Below are 22424 nucleotides of genomic sequence, written 5' to 3'. Positions count from 1 at the left end.
ACAATCTGATTTGTATTATTTTGTAGTATATTTACAATTTAATTTACCAATATTATAAAAATAAAATTATATTCATGATTTTATGCGTTTATTACTGTCTTCAGTTTTTGCAGCTAATATTGCAGCAATCCTTTTTCTAGGTCGATGCTTTTTGCTAAACCCAGTATCTGAAAAAAAAAAGTGTTTTGAGCTTGAAGACTAAGGCGGTTATCACACTGCGCCGCGGTACGCGGGATGACAGATTTAATCATTGTATGCAAGTACCTCAGTTTGTATAGAAAACGCGCGGCACAACACACTGACAACGCGTCTGCGCGCGGGAATTTTTATATGAAATCACACGAATCGCGGCGCAGTGTGATAACCGCCTATTTTTGCATTATATTTTTAGAGCCTTCGCTAAAATCTCTGAACGTCAGTTAAAATATTGATCGAAAGAGACGCGTGTGTCGGTGCGTGCGCCCGCGCGAGTCATACCGTAGTTAGCACCGTACCCTTTGATAGAATAGGCGATGATTAGTGCTCATTGAAATTACTTACGGATGTCAACTTCTGGTGCCTTTTCTAAACCAAACGATTTGGCTACTTTATTCATGTCCATTGAAATAACGTTGAAGATGTGCTTCAACTTTCTGACTTCTAGTGCTCTGATATAGCCCTCGAAAGCTTCCTCTGCCATTTTACGAAGTTCTGGATCTTGCATTGCTGCTTCTAACTGTAAATTAATATTTTGTTAACACTTTATAATATGTTGCAAATAAAAGATATAGACAGCGTTAGCACTGTGGCCTTCTCATAAACATCGCTCAAGCTCGTAATGCCTACGCCTTAAAGAATTATTTTCTTAAGTATACAAGTATTACCTTGGGTTGTAAATTGTGATATTTATCCCAACTTTCGTATTTGTCTAAATAAATCTTGGCCTCTTTTAGATGATCTATAAATCCATTTTCTTCTGACCTCAGTAGTAATACAGCATTTCCCACTGTCCCTAAACCTCTGGCTGTTCTGCCTACTCTATGTATGTACTCCTGAAAAATAACAGGTATACCTAGTATAAAAAATATGATTTATAAACCATAGTCCAATATTGATTTATGCTCTGAAGAAAAAGAGTTGTTTTTGCAAATTAAACTTACATTGGTGTCAGAAGGTGGATCAAACTGTACTATCCAATCCACAGCCGGTATATCCAATCCTCTAGCTGCCAAATCTGTGCAAAACAATGCTATTTTTTCAGCATTATAAAAATTCCTCATAGTGGCTGATCTATCTATCTGACTCATTTTCCCCTATGAAAATTAATTTAGTAACATTTGAGAATTTCTGTAATTTACAAAATAATAAAAGGGAAATGCAGCAGGGTTTTAATAGGTACTTACATGAATGCATAGCACTGAAGCATTGCAATGTCTGGTAAAGAATTCATAATGAAATACAACAGATTTGCAACTTGAAAAGAATACCATTACTTTTTGGTTCTGGGTTTTCTTCAACATTTTGTGCAACCACCACATTCTGTACTCAGTTTCACATACCATGTACCTAAAAAGATAAGATAATATTAGTTTATTTTACCTATAAACATAAAACAAGAGTTTGCAGAAAGTCAAAGATGTTTTCGGTACCAAACTCAATATTGATTGTACCCTTTATTCTTACCCTTGTTTCAATCCATCCACCGTAGCTTTGATGTTATCTTCACTAGTGTTTATCTCCCGAAAATCATCTTTCATTGCAGATTTGATCAAAGCCTCTGTCCTCTCTGATAAGGTGGCACTGAACAACATTGTTTGCCTGTTTTCTATATAAAAAAGTTGGATTTAGTATAAACTTTACAGTAACATATGTGCAAGTTAAACATTGACTTCTTTTTCATCCATACTTACTTGGAAGACGGTTAACTATTTGTTTTAGGTCTTCTTCAAACCCGTATTGAAATATTTTATCAGCTTCATCTAACACCAGGCAGTTTACATTTCTATAATCAAACTCTTTAGTTCTCATGTGGTCAAATAGTCTGCCTGGTGTAGCTACTACTATATGCACACCTGGAAAACAAAATTAATAATTAGATAGGTAACAAGTACAGTTGTTGCAATTCATGAAGGCGAGTGAGCTTTACATGTGTGGTGGCTCAACTGTTCGTTTTTCAAGTTTTGATAGACATTATTACACCATCATTATGTGCATGTACTCGCACACACACCTAAAGATCACTCGTCTTTCACTATGCGAAACCAATAATATATTCGATTCTACAATAATTGGATAGCTAAGCATTTCTAATTTAATTATCTTACATTAACATAAACCCAGTGTGTGTGATATTTGTACTGAATAAAACTAAATTATACCTTTTGAAAGCTCCATGCTCTGTTTCTTTTTATTTTCTCCACCAATGACTAAGCTAGATGTTATACACCCATGAAAGGAAATAATATCTTGCAAAACTGTGTATGTCTGTATTGCCAACTCTCTGGTAGGTGATATGATAATACATAAAGTACCTGGAAATTCAAATGAAATCATTAGTATAAACAATAGGGATTAAAAACTACTTTTAAGCAATAAGTATGAACATTACCAGTTGACTCATTTGGCTCAGATTTAACCACTGTTTCAACAACAGGTATCAAGAAAGCTAATGTTTTTCCTGATCCAGTCTTTGCTGTGGCAACTATATCGTCTCCATCTAAAGCTCTAGGCAAAACAGCAGATTGAATTTCAGTCATGTATTTGAATCCCATGTTTTTAATTGCTTTCATACTTGGCGGTGAACATTTTTCTTTCAGACTTTTGAACTTAAGTTTTGGATCTCTTTCTTGACCCTCCATGATTATGTACAAATTATTATAGTAATATTATTAAATCAGCAGACAAAGGCACACAATTAATGTTCACATTCTGAAAATAGAACTTGTTTTTAAGAATTTTTACATTCAATCACATGTGAGCGCAAAGCACAACAGAAAAATTGAGGAGAAAAATTTAACAAATGTCATAATTGTCATTTATGACATAAGTAGAGATGTATACAAACCTCTAAAATATCGATAAATTTTATTAGAGAAGGTTGTTTATTCTTCTTCTTTTTTTCTGATGTTGGCAATTTGAGTTGTTATCACTTTGTGTTAAAATGTTAGTCTTTATCTTTTGACATTTTTGAAACCTTCTTTATTTAACCCAAGTCCCATCCCACTTGGTCCCATTTTGTAACTCGTCTCACTTAAAACACTTAAAACTTGAAAATGGCACAAATCATATCGGCCTCGACGTGTATTAAGAGTAGAGATGGGTTTCCACCCGGGTAAAAACCCACATGAGGGTAAAAACCCAATAAAAACCCGTTTCATTCCACCCGTGGGTGTTTACACCGGGTGAAAACAAATAATTTTATAATTATTTTAATTGGTATCTTTTCTTTATTTTTATTGAATTTTTCTCATTTAAGTTTATTGATTAATAAGTAATAAGTCAAATTTAACACTAATATGCATTTATATCGTGGCCAAATCGTAAAATTGATCACGTTATGATGATGTGACCAATTATTTTATAAAATGGTGTTATTTCAAGAATCGTTGAACCGATTTAGAAGAAATTTAGTAGGAACACAATAATTTGTGATCATGGTAAGGACATGGAGGGGGGGATGCCAAAGATGCCAAACTCTCTCTTTGATGACATTACGGTATAAAGTTACAAATAACAACACCAACTACAAAGTACTTCTGCTTAAAAACTTGAAATCGAACCGCCCTTCCGCCACTGTAACGCATTGTAACGTTTTTCAAGACCTCCTCTCCCCCCAGATTGCATTACGTAACACTAGAACGCCCCCTTAGCAACAAATACCACTTCTCACTTTAAAAAAACGCTATTTTTGTTTTCACCCACCAGAATGGGTGATAATGGGTAAAAACCGGGTTTTTACCCAAATCACCCAGTTTAAACCCAATCGGGTGAAATGGGTTTTTACCCACTACCCATCTCTAATTAAGAGTAATATTAAATATACATTTAATGACATAATATGGCTTGTGTAGCCGCTTACATTGAAACCACAAAATAAGACAGGAGATATACTCAAAAAAAATCGATTACATGCATGAGAATCGTGTCTGTGTAAATTGTGGCAAATGCACAATCCGTACGTACGTGCCAAAAAAAAAGTTCACTGACAGTGACCATCTCACCATCTGTGACTGTCTGTGACAGTGACAAGCTCCACTCAACACGTGTTGTGCGGATTTTCCGTTTGTTTTTTGTGTAATTCATACAAAATAGAAATGCCTACTCCAGATAAAATACTAATGCGAAAAATTAAGAAACGTGAGAAAAAGAAACTCCTACTGATTAATAAATCCAGTGAAGAAACTAACAATACGTCAGGTGAGCTACTACCTTTTCTAACCTCCCAACTCTGGTGTTAGCAAAATTACCACGTTTTATTTTTTATAAAGTTATGGTGAATATAATAATTATAATACAATGGATCAATATATGCAGTCAACAAAGGTATCATTGTTTTTGGTACATGAAATAAATACAAAATCTATGTAGGTATGGTTTATTTACTTTCAGAACACAAGCCTGAAGCGAAAAAGAGGCCTTTAGAAAATGAAAATAGTGAGACGGTAACTAAAAGTGAGTTATTTACATACATATTTGGGACATTCATGGTTAATTAACCTTTTTAGCAATAATAACAACTGAGTACATTGTTTTCTAGAAAAAAAGAAGAAGAAGCCAAAGGTGAAAGAAGAACCAGTGGAAATAAAAGAAGAAGCGTCAGAAGCTGAAGAAACTAACGTCTCGGACAATGAAGAAAACAACACACGGAATGAAACAGAAACCAGTGATCAATGTAAGTTTTGCTGGCAAAATATTTTAAATGAAACATTCTAACCTTATTTTTAACCTATTTCAAGCAAATAACTTATTTGTATGATCTCAAAGACAGTTAAACAGGTCAGATTACTTTTTTCTGATTATTATTATGCAGAATAGCGCAGATATTTGACCGCAATGTAGCTAGTTAAATAAAAGCAAAATTTTTTTACAGTACCTGGCTCCAGTTTGTGTCTTGGAATTCTCTCCGATCAAAAATTCTCAGCGCTGGATGGAAAAGTGTGTGAAGCAACCCTCATGGGCATAAAGGATATGGGATTCACAACCATGACGGAAATCCAAGCTAAAGCCATACCTCCCCTGCTAGAAGGCCGAGATCTGGTGGGAGCCGCCAAGACGGGGTCAGGAAAGACCTTGGCATTTCTTATACCGGCCATTGAACTCATCTACAAATTGAAGTTCAAACCAAGGAATGGTATTTAGATGAATTTACTCTCTTTTCAATAAAATTAAATTTAAAAGAATAATATTTTAAAGATAGCTAAGTTTATTTTTAAGATCTTGATTTTTGTACTTTTGGTTTTTTTTTGTTCTTTTTCTGATTCATCTGGTTCTTCAAAACAATTTAATAAATTAAAGCCACTATAGTCTGCTAGCAATTAGTTAAAATCTACATGTCTTAATTTGATTTTTTTAAATTACCTAAGTTCACAATTAACAAAGTTTGTAAAATGGAATGGATACCAGAATATGAATATAAACATCCTATATTATGATGACAAAAGGCGAATGTGAAAGCTGAACTCCATACATCCAAGTCTGTTCGGAATCAACAACTGGCCGAGTCTCTGGCGTTTGCTGTTGAGGCACTTCAGTTGTTGATTCCGAATATTCACTGGGTTATGTCAAGAGTCGCTTTATGAACACAGAATGGATATCTGATATTGTTAGTTTTAGTTCAATGTCTCTCTTGTCATGACAAGATTATATAGCTATTATATAAGCTGTTTTCAGGGACGGGTGTCATTGTTCTATCACCCACTCGTGAGTTGTCAATGCAGACCTTTGGAGTTTTGATGGAATTAATGAAGTACCACCATCACACTTACGGTTTGGTCATGGGGGGTGCTAATAGAAGTACAGAAGCACAGAAGCTATCTAAAGGTAACTATTTATGAACTGTAGATATTCAAATTGCTGAAAACATTATAGATGATGATATTTTTATGATAAAAGATATGCCTCTAATGGACTAGAACCTATAAACTTTCGTTTTTTTTACAGGTATAAATATACTGGTAGCAACACCTGGACGTCTGTTGGATCACCTGCAAAATACTCCAGACTTTTTGTACAAAAATCTTCAATGTTTGGTCATTGATGAAGCTGACAGAATACTAGAGATTGGTTTTGAAGAGGAAGTGAAACAAATTATCAAATTGTTGCCCAGTAAGTATTAATTTTATATGTTCAAATAAATGCTTAAAATAATATTGAGCAGAAGAAGAAACACTTGATTAAGTTGTCTGACTTGTTAGTCTTTTTTGCTAGCTCTTTTGTGGTCCAAAATCCGAAAAAAGTATTGTATGGAACTGCATGACGTAACACAGTAGACTACTTGCTAGCGACCCAGTACACTAGACAGATTGCTGTTGGCTGTGGTAGCCAGTGGCGTAGGGCGACAGGCAGGTCTGGCAAAATGCCACGGGCCCCTGACTATCGCCCCCTGAAAATAACCCGTATCTAGGGTTATTTTTTTAGCCAATGGCCCCATGCAAAAATTTGCGCCATGGGCCTAGGATGGTGAACTTACTATGACGTCATATCTTTTATTTTTCTTTAGAGCGGCGTCAAACAATGATGTTCAGTGCTACGCAAACGAAAAAAATCGAAGCACTCACAGCTTTGGCGGTCAAACAAGAGCCTATCTACGTTGGCGTTGATGATCACAAAGAGCAAGCTACAGTGGAGTCTTTGGAACAAGGGTAAATGTCAAACTATAGCCACCAACAACTTAAAAATAAATAAAAAACTACTAACAAAATTTCTAAAGCAATATTGGCGAATTTTTTCTATTGGATTTTGAGGTCTATTTCATTTGAAGAAGGTAATCAACTGAATAAATTATTAATCTATTTATTGTGGTTTGTTGAAGTTCTCGTGACCACCTTTACAACTTACCTTTTAGAAAATTTTCTTACAAACCTGATAAAAAGTCACCTTGAATACTTGTTGGTGAAGTGCTGTTATTTATCAACATAATTTTATTACAGGTACATCGTATGCCCTTCCGAAAAGCGTATGATGGTGTTGTTTACATTCTTGAAGAAGAATAGAAAGAAGAAGGTGATGGTATTTTTCTCCACGTGTATGTCAGTCAAATACCACCATGAGCTTTTCAACTACATTGATCTACCAGTCATGTCAATACATGTAAGTAAAAAGGTATCCTTCCGTTTGGCCAAATTACTTTTCGCCAAATTTCACTTCGCAAACAACTTATCGCCAAAGTTTCATTTCCCAAATGAACTTTTAGCAACTGTACTTTTCGCAACTAATTCATTTGGTCAAATTATCATTTGGCCAAATTTTACTTGGCAAATGTTTATATAGCAAATGTTTTATGTTGCCAAATATTATATCCCAAATAATTTGTTTGGTCAAATTGACACTTCACATACTTACCCACCGTTACCCACAAATCAAAGCATAAGGCACATGATCATGGTTTTCACAATAATTTTATGTAAAACATTGCAGAAAATAGGATGGTTGCAAAAAGTAGGTATTGCAGAAAATAGTAGGTTAGGTTAGGTTAGGTTAGAACAGTGACCCTTAATGCGCGAAGGCGAGCGAAGCGTGCGGCGGCAGCGGCCGCCGAGCGCTAGAATCACCTCTATTGTTAATGAATCATTTGGAAATTTCGATACAAAGAATGAAATAAGGAAATTAATGTAGAACAAATTTTATATTAACTCCCCACTAAACAAAATAATAACCACAAGCTAATTTGTATACCATTCTATGCACCAATCAAATTATTTTGTAAATAGTTTATCGTGAAATATTTTTGCCTAATGAAACATTTGGCAAACCATACTTTGCCAAACAATAATTTGCTAAAAAATAATATGCCAAGAAAAACATTTGCGAATTAAAAGTTTGCAATAAGTTGCTTTGCCAAATGAGAATTTGCCAAATGAAAATTTGCGAAACGTTGTTTGCGATGTGATAATTTGGGAAACGTTTTTTGGCCAAACATTAGTAATCCAAGTAAAAAACTTCTAATTTGGTTTTGTTATGGCATGGCAGACATGTTACAAAACAAAATTAATAAGCTATTTAATGTGTATGCTTAGTTACTTTTGACTTGATGTGAAATGTTGGTTTGAATTCTTAAAAATTGTACAAGTACATATCTGTTTTGTTTTGTTTGTCGAAGCCAAATGAGCACATTCTTATTATTACCGTTTGGTAAATTGATAACTTTCTTATGTAGTAACTGTCCATGGTCTGAAATATTGTTTTTACTTCTCAGGGAAAACAGCAGCAAACAAAACGGACCACAACGTTCTTCCAGTTCTGTAACGCCGAGTCTGGGATACTGTTATGTACCGATGTCGCGGCTAGAGGACTCGACATTCCTGCTGTTGATTGGATTGTCCAGTACGACCCCCCAGATGACCCGAAGGTAGAACATTGAACATATTATCATCGTATCGTATCATCTCAGTCAAATGACGTCCACTGCTGGACAAAGGCCTCCCCAAAGGTTATCCACAATGAACGGTCCTGCGCGGCCCGCATCCAGGTTCTTCCCGCGACCTTTACCAGATCGTGGGTCCACGTAGTAGGAGGCCTGCCCACGCTACGTCTTCCAGCCCTTGGTCGCCACTCGAGAATTTTTTTCTGCCCCAACGGCGCGTTTTTCGGCCCTAATAATTTTCATACAAGATTTTAATGACTTAAAGTAGAATTTTGTAGCTCAATCAATCTAGGCTAGATATGCATTTTGAAGTAAAGCTATCTAAAGTGCACAACTAGACAAGCTGTTTAAAAAAAAATTAAAAACGAGGGAGGGAGCGCAAATCAAGAGTGAAATCACGGAAATAAAATATTTTAAAGAATTTTACACGCGTTTGCTTTTTCGCTCGTCATTTTTAATGGAAAGTAGTATGACAAAATCTTACTAAAAATGCGCGATATGTGCCGTTTTCTACTAGCGACCACGCATTCTACACGTAACGATAATCCCATTAACGGATTGAGAACAATCACGTTCCAAGGTCAGGGATACTCTTGCTTGAATGAAATACATACATATTTACATGCTGAGAAATTGCTATTAGGAATTGAAGTTCATTCTAATATAAAAAAAACAACATTATGTGTTCTTCCTGTATGTTTGCGCCTTTATTGCTAGCACATTTGTATTTGGTGTTATTTAATAGTGCTCTATTTCGATGGTACACGTTAATTTCTGGACACTAGTTCAAGAAAGATTGCGAAGATTTGCGATTCCACATAATCGCAAAGTCAATAACCACATAGTCATGCAAAAACTGTTATTGATATGCTAATATTCTTTCAGGAATACATCCATAGAGTGGGCAGAACGGCAAGAGGCCTTGGCACCAGCGGTCACGCACTGCTCTTCCTGCGGCCCGAGGAGCTTGGGTTTCTAAGATACTTGAAGCAGTCCAAGGTTACTCTGAACGAGTTCGAGTTTTCTTGGAACAAGGTCGCCGATATACAGTTGCAGGTTTGTTATATTTTATCTTATTAAGCCTATGTGCAGACCACCGCTTTTTAGTCGGCCGATAGTTGGGCTCGATTCCAATTTGTATAAAGAATCAATCGGTGTAATGTGCGCACTTCCATACATGCCCATACTGATTAACTGCCCGACTAAACTATCTGCCAACAAAAAATCGGTGGTCTGCGCCTAGGCTAATATTATGTAGATTCTATCGTATTTAAAAAATGTACTTTATATGTAAATTTTAATTCAATAATTTATTTGCTAGAATATAGTATAATTACATGCTCGTTTTACAATCTTGTATAAACTGCGTCTTCAATTAATAAGAGCCGTCTGATGGGCTACTTTGTAGATTAAAAAGTTTTTGTATACTGAATCATACAAAACTTCTAAATGTACTGATTTATAGTGTTTGGATGAAGCATACTGATACGCCATTTCCTGAATTTGACATTTCTAATCACGATAAATATGCACCCAAACTACATTATAAAAACATTTCAATGTGTCGAACTTCGACCTTCGTGTCAAAGTCGAACTGAATAGATAACCTGTACCAAAATAACAAAATTGCGATATCGAATTTTTAATAAGCATTTGGCTATCATAATGCCTCTGAATTCTGTTTGTTATTTAATTTAGTTTTTTTATTATTGTACAATCAAGTGCTCCTAAAAAGCAAAAGAAGAATGAACATTCTTAAAAAAATCAGAGAAAAAATATAATGTATTACCAGTTAAGATAAAGCGAGCGTACCGAATCGATTGTCTTGACCAATTACATACCTGTTTTAAATCATAACAACTACGCATTTTTGTTTATTTTTATTGAAGTGATTTCACGGGTCGACGTCGTGTGCATAAAGAATTCCCCGATACCATACCCGTTTAAAATATGACTCATTCTCTTGTTATTTGTTTTTTCCTCAATTTGATTTCTAGTTTATATTTGTTTGTACCCCATTGGCCTATTCTTGAGTTTTGTAGTTGCTAAAAACGAAGTTTCGAATAAAATTTAAAAATGTTCACTTTTTGGGAAGAAATACGGTTTATCTTCGATCTTAGCATAACGTGCGTGAGCCTACCGAATCGTATGTCTATTATTATTCTGCAGTTGATAATGTTGACTACCTACTAACCCAAAAAGGTCAATAACAAACATTCATGCAGTTTATGCATTCACAGACTGCACGAACAGATGAATTAATCAATTTCTTTACTTAAATTCTTTATTATTTGTTACAGCTCGAAAAATTGATTTCACGAAATTACTTCCTGAATCAATCCGCGAAAGAAGCGTTCAAGAGTTATCTGCGGGCGTACGACTCGCATCATCTGAAGACAATCTTCGACATCGACACGATAGATCTCGCGAGGGTCTCCAAGTCTTTCGGCTTCACTGTCCCTCCTGCTGTTGAACTCAAAGTGACCAATAAAGGCCCTCCAACCAAAAGGAAAGGAGGCGGCGGTTACGGCTACTTCAAATCGCTCAACGCTCCAGGTGGCCTAAAGAAAGCAAACGAAAAAACAAAAATCTATAGACAAAAAGGCGGCAACAATAAAAGTAGGAGCTGATTTTATTTATAAATAAAATGTATTTTAAATAACAAAATGTTTTATTTATAATTTAGCACTTAAAATAATTAACATACTTCGCGGTGTGTATCAAACCGCAATGAATTAAAATTAATTATCAAATGCGCTTACAATGTTACAATCAAATATTATTATCGCAACGGCATTGTATCACAGTGATTTATCATCTTATTGACATTATCTAGAAAAACTCATTTTGCAGATAACCAATTCGTTGACACTCCCAGACGCCGCTTCAAAGTGGATCTGGTTTATCTAGCTTTTGATGTTTCTTTGATGATTTAACTGTACGTAATAGTTAGGAAATATTTTGCTAAATCATACTTTCGAATACTACCGCTTTAGCTTACATTTGCGTAAATAATAAAATATTTTATTCCTTCATAACGTAATAGACCTAAAAGTATGTTTCACGGTCACAGTCATGAGACACATTCAAAAGTCGTGACTGAATAATTATGATTTTAATGTAATTGCAATTGAAACTCATTTTATAATACGAGCCTCAAAAGCCGTCTTTTCATACTTCTAATTATTACCTGTGACTGTTCCTGAAAAAGATTCCACTAAGAAAGGATACGAAAATCGACGTGCGGTTGCTCCAGAAACCCAAATGCTTTGGCAGCTAGTTTCAAGTCCAGTGTCTTGATATTGAATATATTCTTCATTGGATGCGTTTTGTAACACCGCAAGAAGGATAAGTAAGCTTTTCTTGCTAATGTTTTTACCACTCCGTTTGTTGACACTAAATCTTCAAGCTAAAATAAAATTTATCAATTAATTAATACCTTTTTTCAGTATGAGTAAACCTAAAGCAGATAGGTAGCTTTAGTCATTAAAGATTTATGAAAGACTAGGCATAACTAATTACCCCAATAATAAAACAGAGCGTGCACGCTTCAACTAATTATATTAATAACTAGCGGCCGCCCGCGACTTCGTACGCGTGGATCTCGTTTTACCCCCCCTTCATCTATCTTACGCGGTTCAGATTTTTTCATACAATTTTCTTTCCCGCTAACTCCCGTTCCCGTGGGAATTTTGCAATATCCTGTTGTAACTAAGCTTTAAGTTTACTAAGGTACCTGCATGCCAAATTTCAAGCGTCTATCTTACGCGGTTTAGATTTTTTCATACAAATGTTTTTTCCCGATAACTCCCGTTCCCGTGGGAATTTTGCAATATCCTGTTGTAACTAAGCTTTAAGTTTACTAAGGTACCTGCATGCCAAATTTCAAGCGTCTAACTTAAGCGGTTTAGATTTTTCATACAAAAGGATTTTCCCGCTAATTCCCGTTCCCCTGGGAATTCCTAAGTATCCTATAACCTGCCCAGGAGTATGAAGAATAATTGTACCAAGTTTCGTTAAAATCCGTCGAGTAGTTTTTGTTTCTATAAGGAACATACAGACAGACAGACAGACAGACAGACAGACAAAAATTTTACTGATTGCATTTTTGGCATCAGTATCGATCACTAATCACCCCCTGATAGTTATTTTGAAAATATATTTCATGTACAGAATTGACCTCTCTACAGATTTATTATAAGTATAGATAACATAGATCGTTTTAGTGATAAATTGTCCCCTTATCTAGCAGGAAGTTTATTGAAATTTTGTGTTCCAAGTGGTTAAGAAAACTATTCCAAAACATATGAGTGGATGCAGATTAAAGGCCGTCTATGAACTATGGAAAAAGTCGCTTAAGTTAGCCTATGTAATTTTAAAAAGAAATTATTAATTTTTGGCAAGTTTTTCTAAGTGTTACCACAGAATAATAATAAGTACTGTGTAGAATAGTAATAAATAAATACTACCATTTCTTGAACATCTCCCGGGGGATCGCCAAAACTGTATTTGTCCAAATACACTTTCTCCTCTTTTAGGTAATTTACAAAATCTTCCTCTTCTGGTCTCAGGAGTATAACTGCGTTTCCTTTATTGTTTAGTCCTCTAGCGGTCCTCCCAACTCTGTGGATGTATTCCTAAAAAAGGAAATAAATAAATAAAATAATAAAGAGATATTTTGGAAGTTCCGTATGTGAAAGGAAGCCCAAAAGTCGCACTCTAGAAAGAAGAGAAAAGCTATTAGACGTTATCGTCATCACCTATATATGTATATTTGACCAAAACTCCTGATAGATTGGGGAGGCTAAATACATCGATTTTGCGAAGTAGACCCCCTATGGTGATTGTCGTATTGGCTAACGATACGGATATCAGAAAAGCTGATTAAGTTCGTAATTAAAAAAAAAATGAAATGAAATTATTGATTCCAGATTAGAAAGCCCTAACTGCTAAAGAACGTCATTTTATGTCTATCCTGGGAATCGAACAGGACCCAGTTGCGAGTCAACTCTAACCACGAAACCATAGAGCAGTCAGAGCAAAAATTAAATCAAATTAGTAAATACGAATGAAACTTAAGTAGCTATTCACACATACCTTAGGATCTGTAGGAGGATCGTACTGAACTATCCAGTCTACGCTAGGAATGTCCAGCCCTCTTGCGGCCACGTCCGTGCAAAACAGTGCGCCATTTTGGGCATCCACAAAACTTTGGTATGCTTCTTTTCTTCGCGCCTGGCTTTGTCTCCCCTGAATAAAAAAAAAAATTAATATTTTATACAGCGACACCAAGTCCTAATTTTATTATGCAAAGCCTGGAGTAGCCTCTCAAGCCACAAATCAAGCCAATAGATATTAAATTATTACGCGGTCATGTGCGACCACTTTGGAATTGATGGGCTAGCAAGGTGCAGGGATCGAACTCGTGGCATGAGGCATAGCAGCCACAGGGCTGTATGTACAGACATCCCAACTAATCCAACTAATATTATAAATGCGAAAGTAACTCTGTCTGTCTGTCTGTCTGTCTGTCTGTCTGTTACGCTTTCCCGCTTAAACCTCGCAACCGATTTTGATGAAATTTGGCATAGAGATAGTTTGAGTCCCGGGAAAGAACATAGGATAGTTTTTATCCCGGTTTTTGAAACAGGGACGCGCGCGATAAAGTTTTTCTGTGACAGACAAAATTCCACGCGGGCGAAGCCGCGGGCGGAAAGCTAGTAAACCATAAGACACCGACAACCGGCTGGCCGCCTAAAGAGGAGATACATGGATTCTCATAATTTTAAAAAATCATAAGATTTCTGGAGGTAATAAATAATGTCATTAATTGGTGTGTGTACCAGATAAATGCAAAATACTTGTAGTGCATCCTATCGTATATGTATTATGTACGAGTATGTATGTGTTTAAACATGCAAGTTAAAATAAAATATTTATAAAAGTCCCAGATTCAATGATAGATTTGATTAGACATTTATTATTGATAATGTTCAAAAACATTTTAGCTGTTATAGGAAGACTAGAGGCTGTATAATTAGGTGTTCATACATGTATACTTAACACCGACGCCTTGCAATGCAGGTTGAAAAATTCGTAATGGAAATCAACTGATTTGCACGATGAAAAAAAAACCATTGTTTTCAGTTTCCGTCCCTTCTTGAGCATCTTATACAGCCAGGGTATTCGGCTTTCTACTGGACAAACACAATATCTGTAAGCAAAAATACATGATGAAACGTTTCTTAAATTCAAGAATTGAGAGAGAAGCGGATTTTACCACTCCAGTAATTCATTCACTGCCTCAAAACTTCTGAGAATTACCCTGATAAAAAGGGCATTACTTTCGCAATCATGACGTAACTTTCTTGGAACACAAAACGTAAGCGTAAGATACACTTTCATGCAGACTTAGATAAAGTTATAGTTTGTTTACTACATAATATTATGATAACATAGATAGGTAGTAGGTAAATATGTTTATACCTACTTTAAGACTGCAAAAAATGTGTTTACATTTATTTTGATGAATAATACAATGTATTTTTCTTTTGATACTCTATCCTATAATGAGATCATGTCATGGGTTTATGTGTGAGATTTAAGTTTCATGTAAGTCTGTAGAGAGATGGATCTAAAACATACCCTTGTTGAAGACCAGCCACTGTGGATTGTTTTTCATCATTGGTAGAAACAATTATTGGATCATTCTTCATAGCCAACCTTGCTAGGTTTTTCACATTACTATCTATTGTGGCACTAAATAATATTGTTTGTCTTTTACCTAAAACATTTTTATAGTAGAATAAGTATTTGAAAATTATTTATGAAAGTTACACATAGTAGGTGTAAAGTTGTTGAAATATTAGATACTTAATGTAATTTTAAGAAGTGATGTATTAAACTTACTTGGAAGCAACTTTATTATTCCTGTAATTTCTTTTTCAAAACCAGCCTCTAACAACTTGTCAGCTTCATCAACAACTAGGCATTTTAGATTGTTGCAGTTAAAGTTTTCAGTATTCTGTAAATGATCCAGTAATCTTCCTGGAGTACTCACTATAATGTTGACACCTACAATTATTTACACCTATAAGATTACAACATTCATATCTTTACACACACTAACTAAAGTAAGATTAAAACATCAACTTTTAAAATAGGTATTTTGCTGCACATTACAATGTTATCATTAAAAATAAACATAGGTCAGTGATATAATTTTGCTTTGTGCATAGGTCATCTCAATCCACCAATCCTCAAACAGAGTAGAAGTATTTGGTTGTACACAGAACTTACATTGTAAGTTTTGTAAACATACTGACAGGCCCAAAAGTATTTGAAATTAAATAATAAAAACATCTAAAATGTTTGTTAGATACAAAATTTTAGCACTATTCAGTGTCAAGATAAACTGGCACATAAATTCTATACCTACTTTGTTTTCCTCTATCTATCTCTTTCTATTTTTTTTCATGTGATTGGACATACCAATTATGTATTGGGGAATACGCATTAAGGCTTGGTATTTCTTCTAAAGTAGGTATTTCGCGCTGTCAAAATCTGCGCGCGCAATTCTTCGCCGAAAACAGCGCGTCAAAGAGCTCCCGCCACAATTTCCAGCTACACAGTATAGAAATACGCAGTTGGTTAGGTTAGGTTGACTTCCTTCCCTTCAAGCGTCACACTCACAACACTTTCTAATAGAAATCATATCCAAGTTATACAAATTAAAACACCTTTCAGACTTTTTGGGAATATATTCTAGAATCGAATAAATATAAAATATAACTGCAGAAGTAAACACTTTTCAAAGTGGCCGTGGCGTCGCCCGACCTTCTGGAAGTTCTGCGCCGGCTTAAAGAATTTCAAGATTACGTCACCCGACCTATCGGTAGGCCCTTGGGAGCTTGAGCGATTGGAATTTTTTTTTATGATAAGTTACTCTTAGTAGCGATTATTTAGAGCTTGGATAATAAATTTAATTATAGTTGTTGCAATTCACGAAGCTTTGCATGTGGTTAATAACATTAATCAGTATAGGTACGCATCAATTTTGTTCAGTCTCTTTGTTTATTAATAAATAAAAATATCATACTAAAATTGCAGAAACATATTTGTTTGTATTGGTCTGGGTGTTTTCTTTCTATAATATGTATGACGTATGTACGGGGTTCTGTACCTATCGAAAATTGCTATAATCATCACACGTGGTTACCTGCGTACCTCTGTGCACTCATGGGAGTTTAAGCAGAGGTCCCTAGAGTTTGACTTTGAGCTTTGTTTATAGTCATTACGAAGCAGACTGATGGGAAACTGCACTGTCTTGAATTCGAAAGGGTAATTTGACGGTGTTTGGGGAATTCTAGGAATAAATACAGAGTCTCCTCGTTGAGATTGAGACATTTCAATTTGAGATTTCACTTGACATTGAACACAATCTGAAATGGAGTTTTCAAACACTTGTAAAAATAAAAAGTTATTAAATGGGTCATTCTACGATAGGGTAGGTGAAAAGAAAAAAAAAGTAAAATCCACTTTTTTAATTATTTATGGTATCAAAAATATTTGTCTAACGTAAAGAATCTTATAAAAAATAACGACAGAGATCAAACTTAATTATTCAATTTTAAAATGAACTTTTTTTAAATAATGCGATAGACAGAAGTGACCTTAAAATCGACAAATGTGACACTTTGTGTTGTAGGTCCTAAGAATTATAAAAATTAAAACAAAATCAAACCGTAATATTATAGCCTTTAACGTTAAAAACTAATTCTCAGTTTCAAATAATTCAAGGTAATCAAAAGTTTAGAATTAAAAAAATTAGAAAAGATGTCGTCAGAAAATAAATCATTTCTGTCGACGTATCAAAAAATAGCCTCATCACTAGACGATGACATTAAATGAATGCGTTTTCGTTTTGGGGAATTAGGAAGATCGTCAAATTCTTCTAACTGAGTCTCAGAAATGTTTTGTATAAATAAAAAAAAATATTGCATGCAATACTTCATACATGGCAATATTAACAGAGCGATCACAACAAATACGTTTCGTTCTACCAATTTTGTGATAAAATTTATAAAAATGTAAAAATATAGCACAAAAAAATCACAAACTACTGTTTTTTATTTTGAAATCACTAATGTTTCATGTAATTGTAAATATCATAAAAGTAATTGCATTTGCAATTCCTCATTGCTAACAATCATATTTTTATTGAATAATTTTCAAAGAACGAAACGCTCTTGATAGAATTGACCAAATATCGAGCCCTAAAGTCGTAATTAATATGCATAACTGGCAGAAAAAAGTTAAACAATCATGTTTCTGTCTGACAGCGCTATTTTAAAATTCTTTAATAATTTAGACGGAAGTATTGATAAATTGTAGTGCCACGATGTCACAGACAGATACGTACATATCACACACACAATAAAACACCCTTCTGTTTGAGTCAGGAATTGAAAACAATATTAAAAGCATGAATATATCATTTCTGTCGACAAAACTATAGACAAGTGTGACATAGACAGAAATGACAATTTGAAGTAATTTGTAAATTGTGGTTTTAATTTTGCAGTTAGATTGTAAATAATCTAGGCACAGTAAATAATTCCACATTTGAACAAGGGCATGTGATAAAAACATCTCTAATAAGTAACATACCTTAATTATTATGTCTTTTAGAAGTGACACTCCAACTTTGAGATGATGTAGAACCACTCTTAAAATATAATTAACTGGTGCAATATTCTCTTTTCAGAAAAAAATGTTTCTGTACAATAACAAGTGGGTTGAGATGTTGTCACAAAATATAAATTAATGTTCCCACCATTACATTTTCTTCATTTTTTAGTAGAAACTTCAACAGTCGACAGGTGTGTCAAAAATCTTATAACAGTTGTAGAATCGTCGGTTATTTCTTATATTCAGATCGAAATTTATTGATATTGAATAGATATAGTCTTGAGTATGTCTGAGTTATTAATCACGACTTGTTATCCCATTTTAATGAACGGGTTTTTTTTTGCAGGTACGCAAACATGAAAAACCGTGTTCATAACAGTCGACAGAGCGTGATATGTCACATACTGTCGGCTGAAAAAATCTAATAAAATAAATGTATTTTATGTTTCTTCACATATTTTTTGAAGCTACTAAGTACACTTTTGCTTATAGAAGTTCTAAACTAAACAAAGACCACTTATTTTATGAGTAATTTCAGCTGAACAAAAAAACGGCCTCATCGTAGAATGACCCAAATCAAAGGCACTAAGTAGTATCAACTTCGAAGAAAATGACTGCCAAAATTAATTTCTACCCGTTCCACACGTCTTTCATGAATTATATTAAGGTATTGTTAAACTAAATTTCAAGTAGATTGAACCAAGGAATCACTTTGTCCCATACAAACTTTGCCCCCTTTTTTCACCCCCTTCATTTCATGACCCCATTTCGGAAAATCTTTTCTTATGAGATGCCTACGTCATAAAAAGAACAAACCTTCCAACTTTCAGGTCTCTACGATATCCGTCAGTCATTTAGGACAAAGCATTTTTATTAGTTGTTCAAAACTCTATCGTTCCAGGTATGTCATTGACAGGAGGGCGCTACTATCTTAATGGGTTATTCATTAGTCCACTTGACATTTCAGAATCGTTTGACTTTAGATACCTAAGCGATTTGATATTCGGAGTCTTTTAATGAAATCAAGTTCTGAAATAACTTGAGGTGTTGTACCCGATCAAGCTTTTCATTGCAGGACAGTTAAATAGTTTTATTATTAGTTTCTTCTCTAAGTCTTAATTTGTCAGAGTAGGTAAAGGCTCCATGAGAGCAAAATTTAGCTTTATAATAGTTTTTAATTTTTTTCTTGAAATATTTGACGCCTTGTAATCTCTCGTTAATATAGGTCCACACAAATAAAGAATGTTTGACTTCGACTTTAATAATTATGCTCTTACATAATTATAAATAAACTAGCTTTCCGCCCGCCGCTTCGCCCGCGTGGAATTTTTTGGTTTTTATAAATAACTTATTACACTCAGATATAATGTGGCTTTCTATTGGTGAAAGATTTTTTAAAATCAGTTCAGTAGATCCCGAGATTACCCCTTACAATTTAACAAATATACAAACACACAAACTTTACCTCTTTATAATATTAGATTATAGATAGGTAATTTGAAACCCTATTTTGTTTTATTCTTTTTTTTATTTTAAATATTTCACGATCCAAACTAATATTTACTGTAAGTAAATGCTAAATATTAGTTTGGATTGTGAAATATCCTACTAATATTATAAAGGCGAAAGTTTGGATGTCTGGATGTCATGATGTCTGGATGTTTGTTACTCTTTCACGCAAAAACTACTGAACGGATTTTGTTGAAACTTTACAGTATTATTGTTTATAACCCAGATTAACATTATGACGATATGTGGCAAATAAATTTCAATAAATAAATAAGACGTGTCTAAAAGCGCCATCTATCGTCATTGGTTAAAATCTACAGCACTGGACAAACTACGGTATGACGTTCGTAAATATTCATTCGGGGGAAACCGTGAAACGCCATCTATCAACATGGGTAAAATGAGGTAAAACATCATATCTAACGGGGGTAAAACGAGGTCCACGCGAACGAAGTCGCAGGCGGCCGCTAGTTTATAATAGGTAGCTTTCCCTCCGCAACCTTATTGGTATTCCATGTATGTGCCTTTTAACTGAGTTCTGTTAAACATTTCATGTAAAATTTGTCCAATTATAACTCTATTTACATCTGCATCTGTAAGCAAGGATATGTTCTCCAGCCCAGATGCCGAGTAAACAGAATCGTCTTTCAGTGACGTGCAGCTGCCCCTATATTTGACCCACTGACCTAATTTTTTATTATTTATTTGTGTCAGTGTGCTCTTCTAAAGAGTGAAGACGATTGTATGTAGGTACTATTAAAATGTAATTTTAAGTCATTGGTTTTGTCTCATATTTGAGGAATGTATCATGAGTAGAGTCTTAGTTTAAAAGGATGCCAACGATTTAAATTTCAATAGGTAGACAAAATTCAGAATTCTTAATTATCAAAAATTTTAACTTTCTCCAGTAACACTGGTATTATTATACTGTGACTCATCAAAGTCATCATTGTCAAAAATATTGACATATCGAGAACTGTCACGGCCAAAAAACTGGCACGCGTCCGTCCTCCGTAAGCGCCACCGCGCGACTGATTGAGATTGTCCAAGCCGTCATGGGCGATTTTTTCCACATTTTTTAACATAGTAACTAAATAAGACGCAATATAAAAATTTCATCCGTTAAAAGCCCTCAAGTTATTTCTGAACTTTAGTTTAGTGAAAGATTCAGAATCTCAAATCGCTTATTTTAAAAATAAAACCATTATTAGAAAACGAATAGAGGTAACTTTGGGAATTTATTCTATCGAGTCAACTTCATCAAATCGTGTTTCCATCCGTTAATAGCCCTAGAAAATATCCTCAACTATGCCCAAAAAAAATCTTAGCCTTTTATTTTACTGTTTAGTACCTCAAAAATCAAAAATGAAAACCTCATTTTCGCCATTTTCTCTGTTACCCGGCCTTAATCCATACCAAAGATGGGTAGTTGCGTGTTTTATTTTCTTTGTTTATGCAGACGGTCAATGAATGTGTGTCAAATAGCTAGAGACCTTTGGCTTAATTTTTTTAATTGTGTATAATACTGTATCTCATGTTGATAGCCCAATAAAATAAATAAATAAATAAATAAATTCTTACCTTTCTTTAAAGACAGGATATCTTTGGCTTTCTTCTCTCCACCAACAATCAAACAACAAGACAAATCAATGTTTGTGAGTACTTTTTTCAGAACTTGGTGAGTCTGTAACGCTAACTCTCTTGTCGGAGATAAAATTATACATCCCACACCTAAAATTACAAACAAATTATTAAGTAGTCAGTTGATAATAACATTGTTTTTCTTGCTGATGTATTTTTGGTTGGACTTTGAATGTTTAAGTTGCGTATCTGTAGGTATACAAACTATGAAAAGCAGTATGCTATGAGGTAAGCAATAAATGTTTACAAGAGTGATTGATAGGAATAGCATTAACAATTTACGAATTTTAACAGGGAAAGGTTATTACCGTGTTTCCTGGAAAATCCCAGTTTTACGAGTTTATCGATGACTGGGATAAGAAAAGCAAGAGTTTTTCCACTTCCAGTTTTAGCAGCACCAATGATATCTTCGTTCGATAGTAAATGTGGCAGAGTTTCGGCTTGAATTCGCGTTGGTTTTTCTAGACCCATATTTTTTAATGCACTCAAAATTCGATTATCAATTTTATTTTTCAGCATCGAAAAGCTGGATTTCGTTAATATTTCTTCAACATTCATTGTTTAAACTTAGAATTTCAGTCGAAATCACGACCAAAAACCGTGCTCTGTGACCAAAACAAAAACACGTGTTTTTGACGTTTGGTTTGACATTTCAAGTTTTTCTTGTCATGGCCACGTTATTCATGGCGTTAGGTGCAATTTTTTTTATCCAATGTGGTTTTAGCGAAAAAAATCATGACTGAAATTAATTCAGACCATCTTTTTTTGCTTTCTAGATTTTATTGATGTAGTCTCCTCAGTCTTCACGCATGACAATTGACTTCACGGGAAGTTGGTGTTTCCTTCTTCGGCCGATTTTTGGGACGAGGACAAGTTCAATGACCTATCTTAAATTTTTTTTCGAAAAGTCAATGACCGGTTCTTGATTGAGAGGAGAAGGAGACCCGACCAAAATAAAATTATGAACTCAAAGCGAAGCAGTTTAATTAATTCCTATTAATTCAAAACTAAACAATTTAATTAG

The 22424-nt window shown here is 34.5% G+C and overlaps 3 protein-coding genes across 3 annotated transcripts; 1 reads left to right on the top strand and 2 right to left on the bottom strand.

Moving 5' to 3' along the window:
- Positions 1-9: 9 nt before the first annotated feature.
- On the bottom strand, positions 10-2970 carry LOC135076902 (probable ATP-dependent RNA helicase pitchoune). Its single transcript, XM_063971413.1, has 9 exons — positions 2588-2970; positions 2358-2510; positions 1890-2051; positions 1663-1804; positions 1383-1545; positions 1140-1292; positions 864-1031; positions 541-715; positions 10-167 (listed from the first exon to the last, which is right to left on the bottom strand). Exons 1-9 carry the CDS (start codon positions 2835-2837, stop codon positions 73-75), a joined length of 1461 nt encoding a protein of 486 aa, XP_063827483.1. The 5' UTR covers positions 2838-2970; the 3' UTR covers positions 10-72.
- Positions 2971-4221: 1251 nt separating this feature from the next.
- On the top strand, positions 4222-11221 carry LOC135076900 (probable ATP-dependent RNA helicase pitchoune). The gene is made up of 11 exons (XM_063971411.1): positions 4222-4395; positions 4588-4650; positions 4736-4870; positions 5069-5329; positions 5869-6018; positions 6139-6303; positions 6698-6839; positions 7128-7287; positions 8393-8545; positions 9446-9616; positions 10861-11221. Exons 1-11 carry the CDS (start codon positions 4293-4295, stop codon positions 11188-11190), a joined length of 1833 nt encoding a protein of 610 aa, XP_063827481.1. The 5' UTR covers positions 4222-4292; the 3' UTR covers positions 11191-11221.
- Positions 11222-11293: 72 nt separating this feature from the next.
- Positions 11294-22052, bottom strand: LOC135076901 (ATP-dependent RNA helicase DDX18-like). Its single transcript, XM_063971412.1, has 9 exons — positions 21709-22052; positions 21341-21490; positions 15470-15634; positions 15206-15344; positions 14612-14774; positions 13658-13810; positions 13030-13197; positions 11792-11969; positions 11294-11496 (listed from the first exon to the last, which is right to left on the bottom strand). Exons 1-9 carry the CDS (start codon positions 21956-21958, stop codon positions 11447-11449), a joined length of 1416 nt encoding a protein of 471 aa, XP_063827482.1. The 5' UTR covers positions 21959-22052; the 3' UTR covers positions 11294-11446.
- Positions 22053-22424: the final 372 nt, after the last annotated feature.

The sequence above is a fragment of the Ostrinia nubilalis genome, chromosome 12 (assembly GCF_963855985.1).
Source record: "Ostrinia nubilalis chromosome 12, ilOstNubi1.1, whole genome shotgun sequence".
Taxonomy (NCBI): Eukaryota; Metazoa; Arthropoda; class Insecta; order Lepidoptera; family Crambidae; genus Ostrinia; species Ostrinia nubilalis.
Note: the sequence above shows the minus strand (reverse complement) of the source record. Positions and strands in the feature narration are given on the sequence as shown.

Coding starts and splice junctions, on each gene's coding strand:
- LOC135076900 (XM_063971411.1), top strand. CDS start 4,293: ATGCCTACTCCAGATAAAATACTAATGCGAAAAATTAAGAAACGTGAG. Junction 4,396..4,587: donor AGAAACTAACAATACGTCAG/GTGAGCTACTAC, acceptor ATTTACTTTCAG/AACACAAGCCTGAAGCGAAA. Junction 9,617..10,860: donor TCGCCGATATACAGTTGCAG/GTTTGTTATATT, acceptor TATTTGTTACAG/CTCGAAAAATTGATTTCACG.
- LOC135076901 (XM_063971412.1), bottom strand. CDS start 21,958: ATGAATGTTGAAGAAATATTAACGAAATCCAGCTTTTCGATGCTGAAA. Junction 21,491..21,708: donor GGGATTTTCCAGGAAACACG/GTAATAACCTTT, acceptor TTGTAATTTTAG/GTGTGGGATGTATAATTTTA. Junction 11,497..11,791: donor GCAACCGCACGTCGATTTTC/GTATCCTTTCTT, acceptor TATTACGTACAG/TTAAATCATCAAAGAAACAT.
- LOC135076902 (XM_063971413.1), bottom strand. CDS start 2,837: ATGGAGGGTCAAGAAAGAGATCCAAAACTTAAGTTCAAAAGTCTGAAA. Junction 2,052..2,357: donor GAGCATGGAGCTTTCAAAAG/GTATAATTTAGT, acceptor TTTGTTTTCCAG/GTGTGCATATAGTAGTAGCT. Junction 1,032..1,139: donor ATCCACCTTCTGACACCAAT/GTAAGTTTAATT, acceptor GTTATTTTTCAG/GAGTACATACATAGAGTAGG.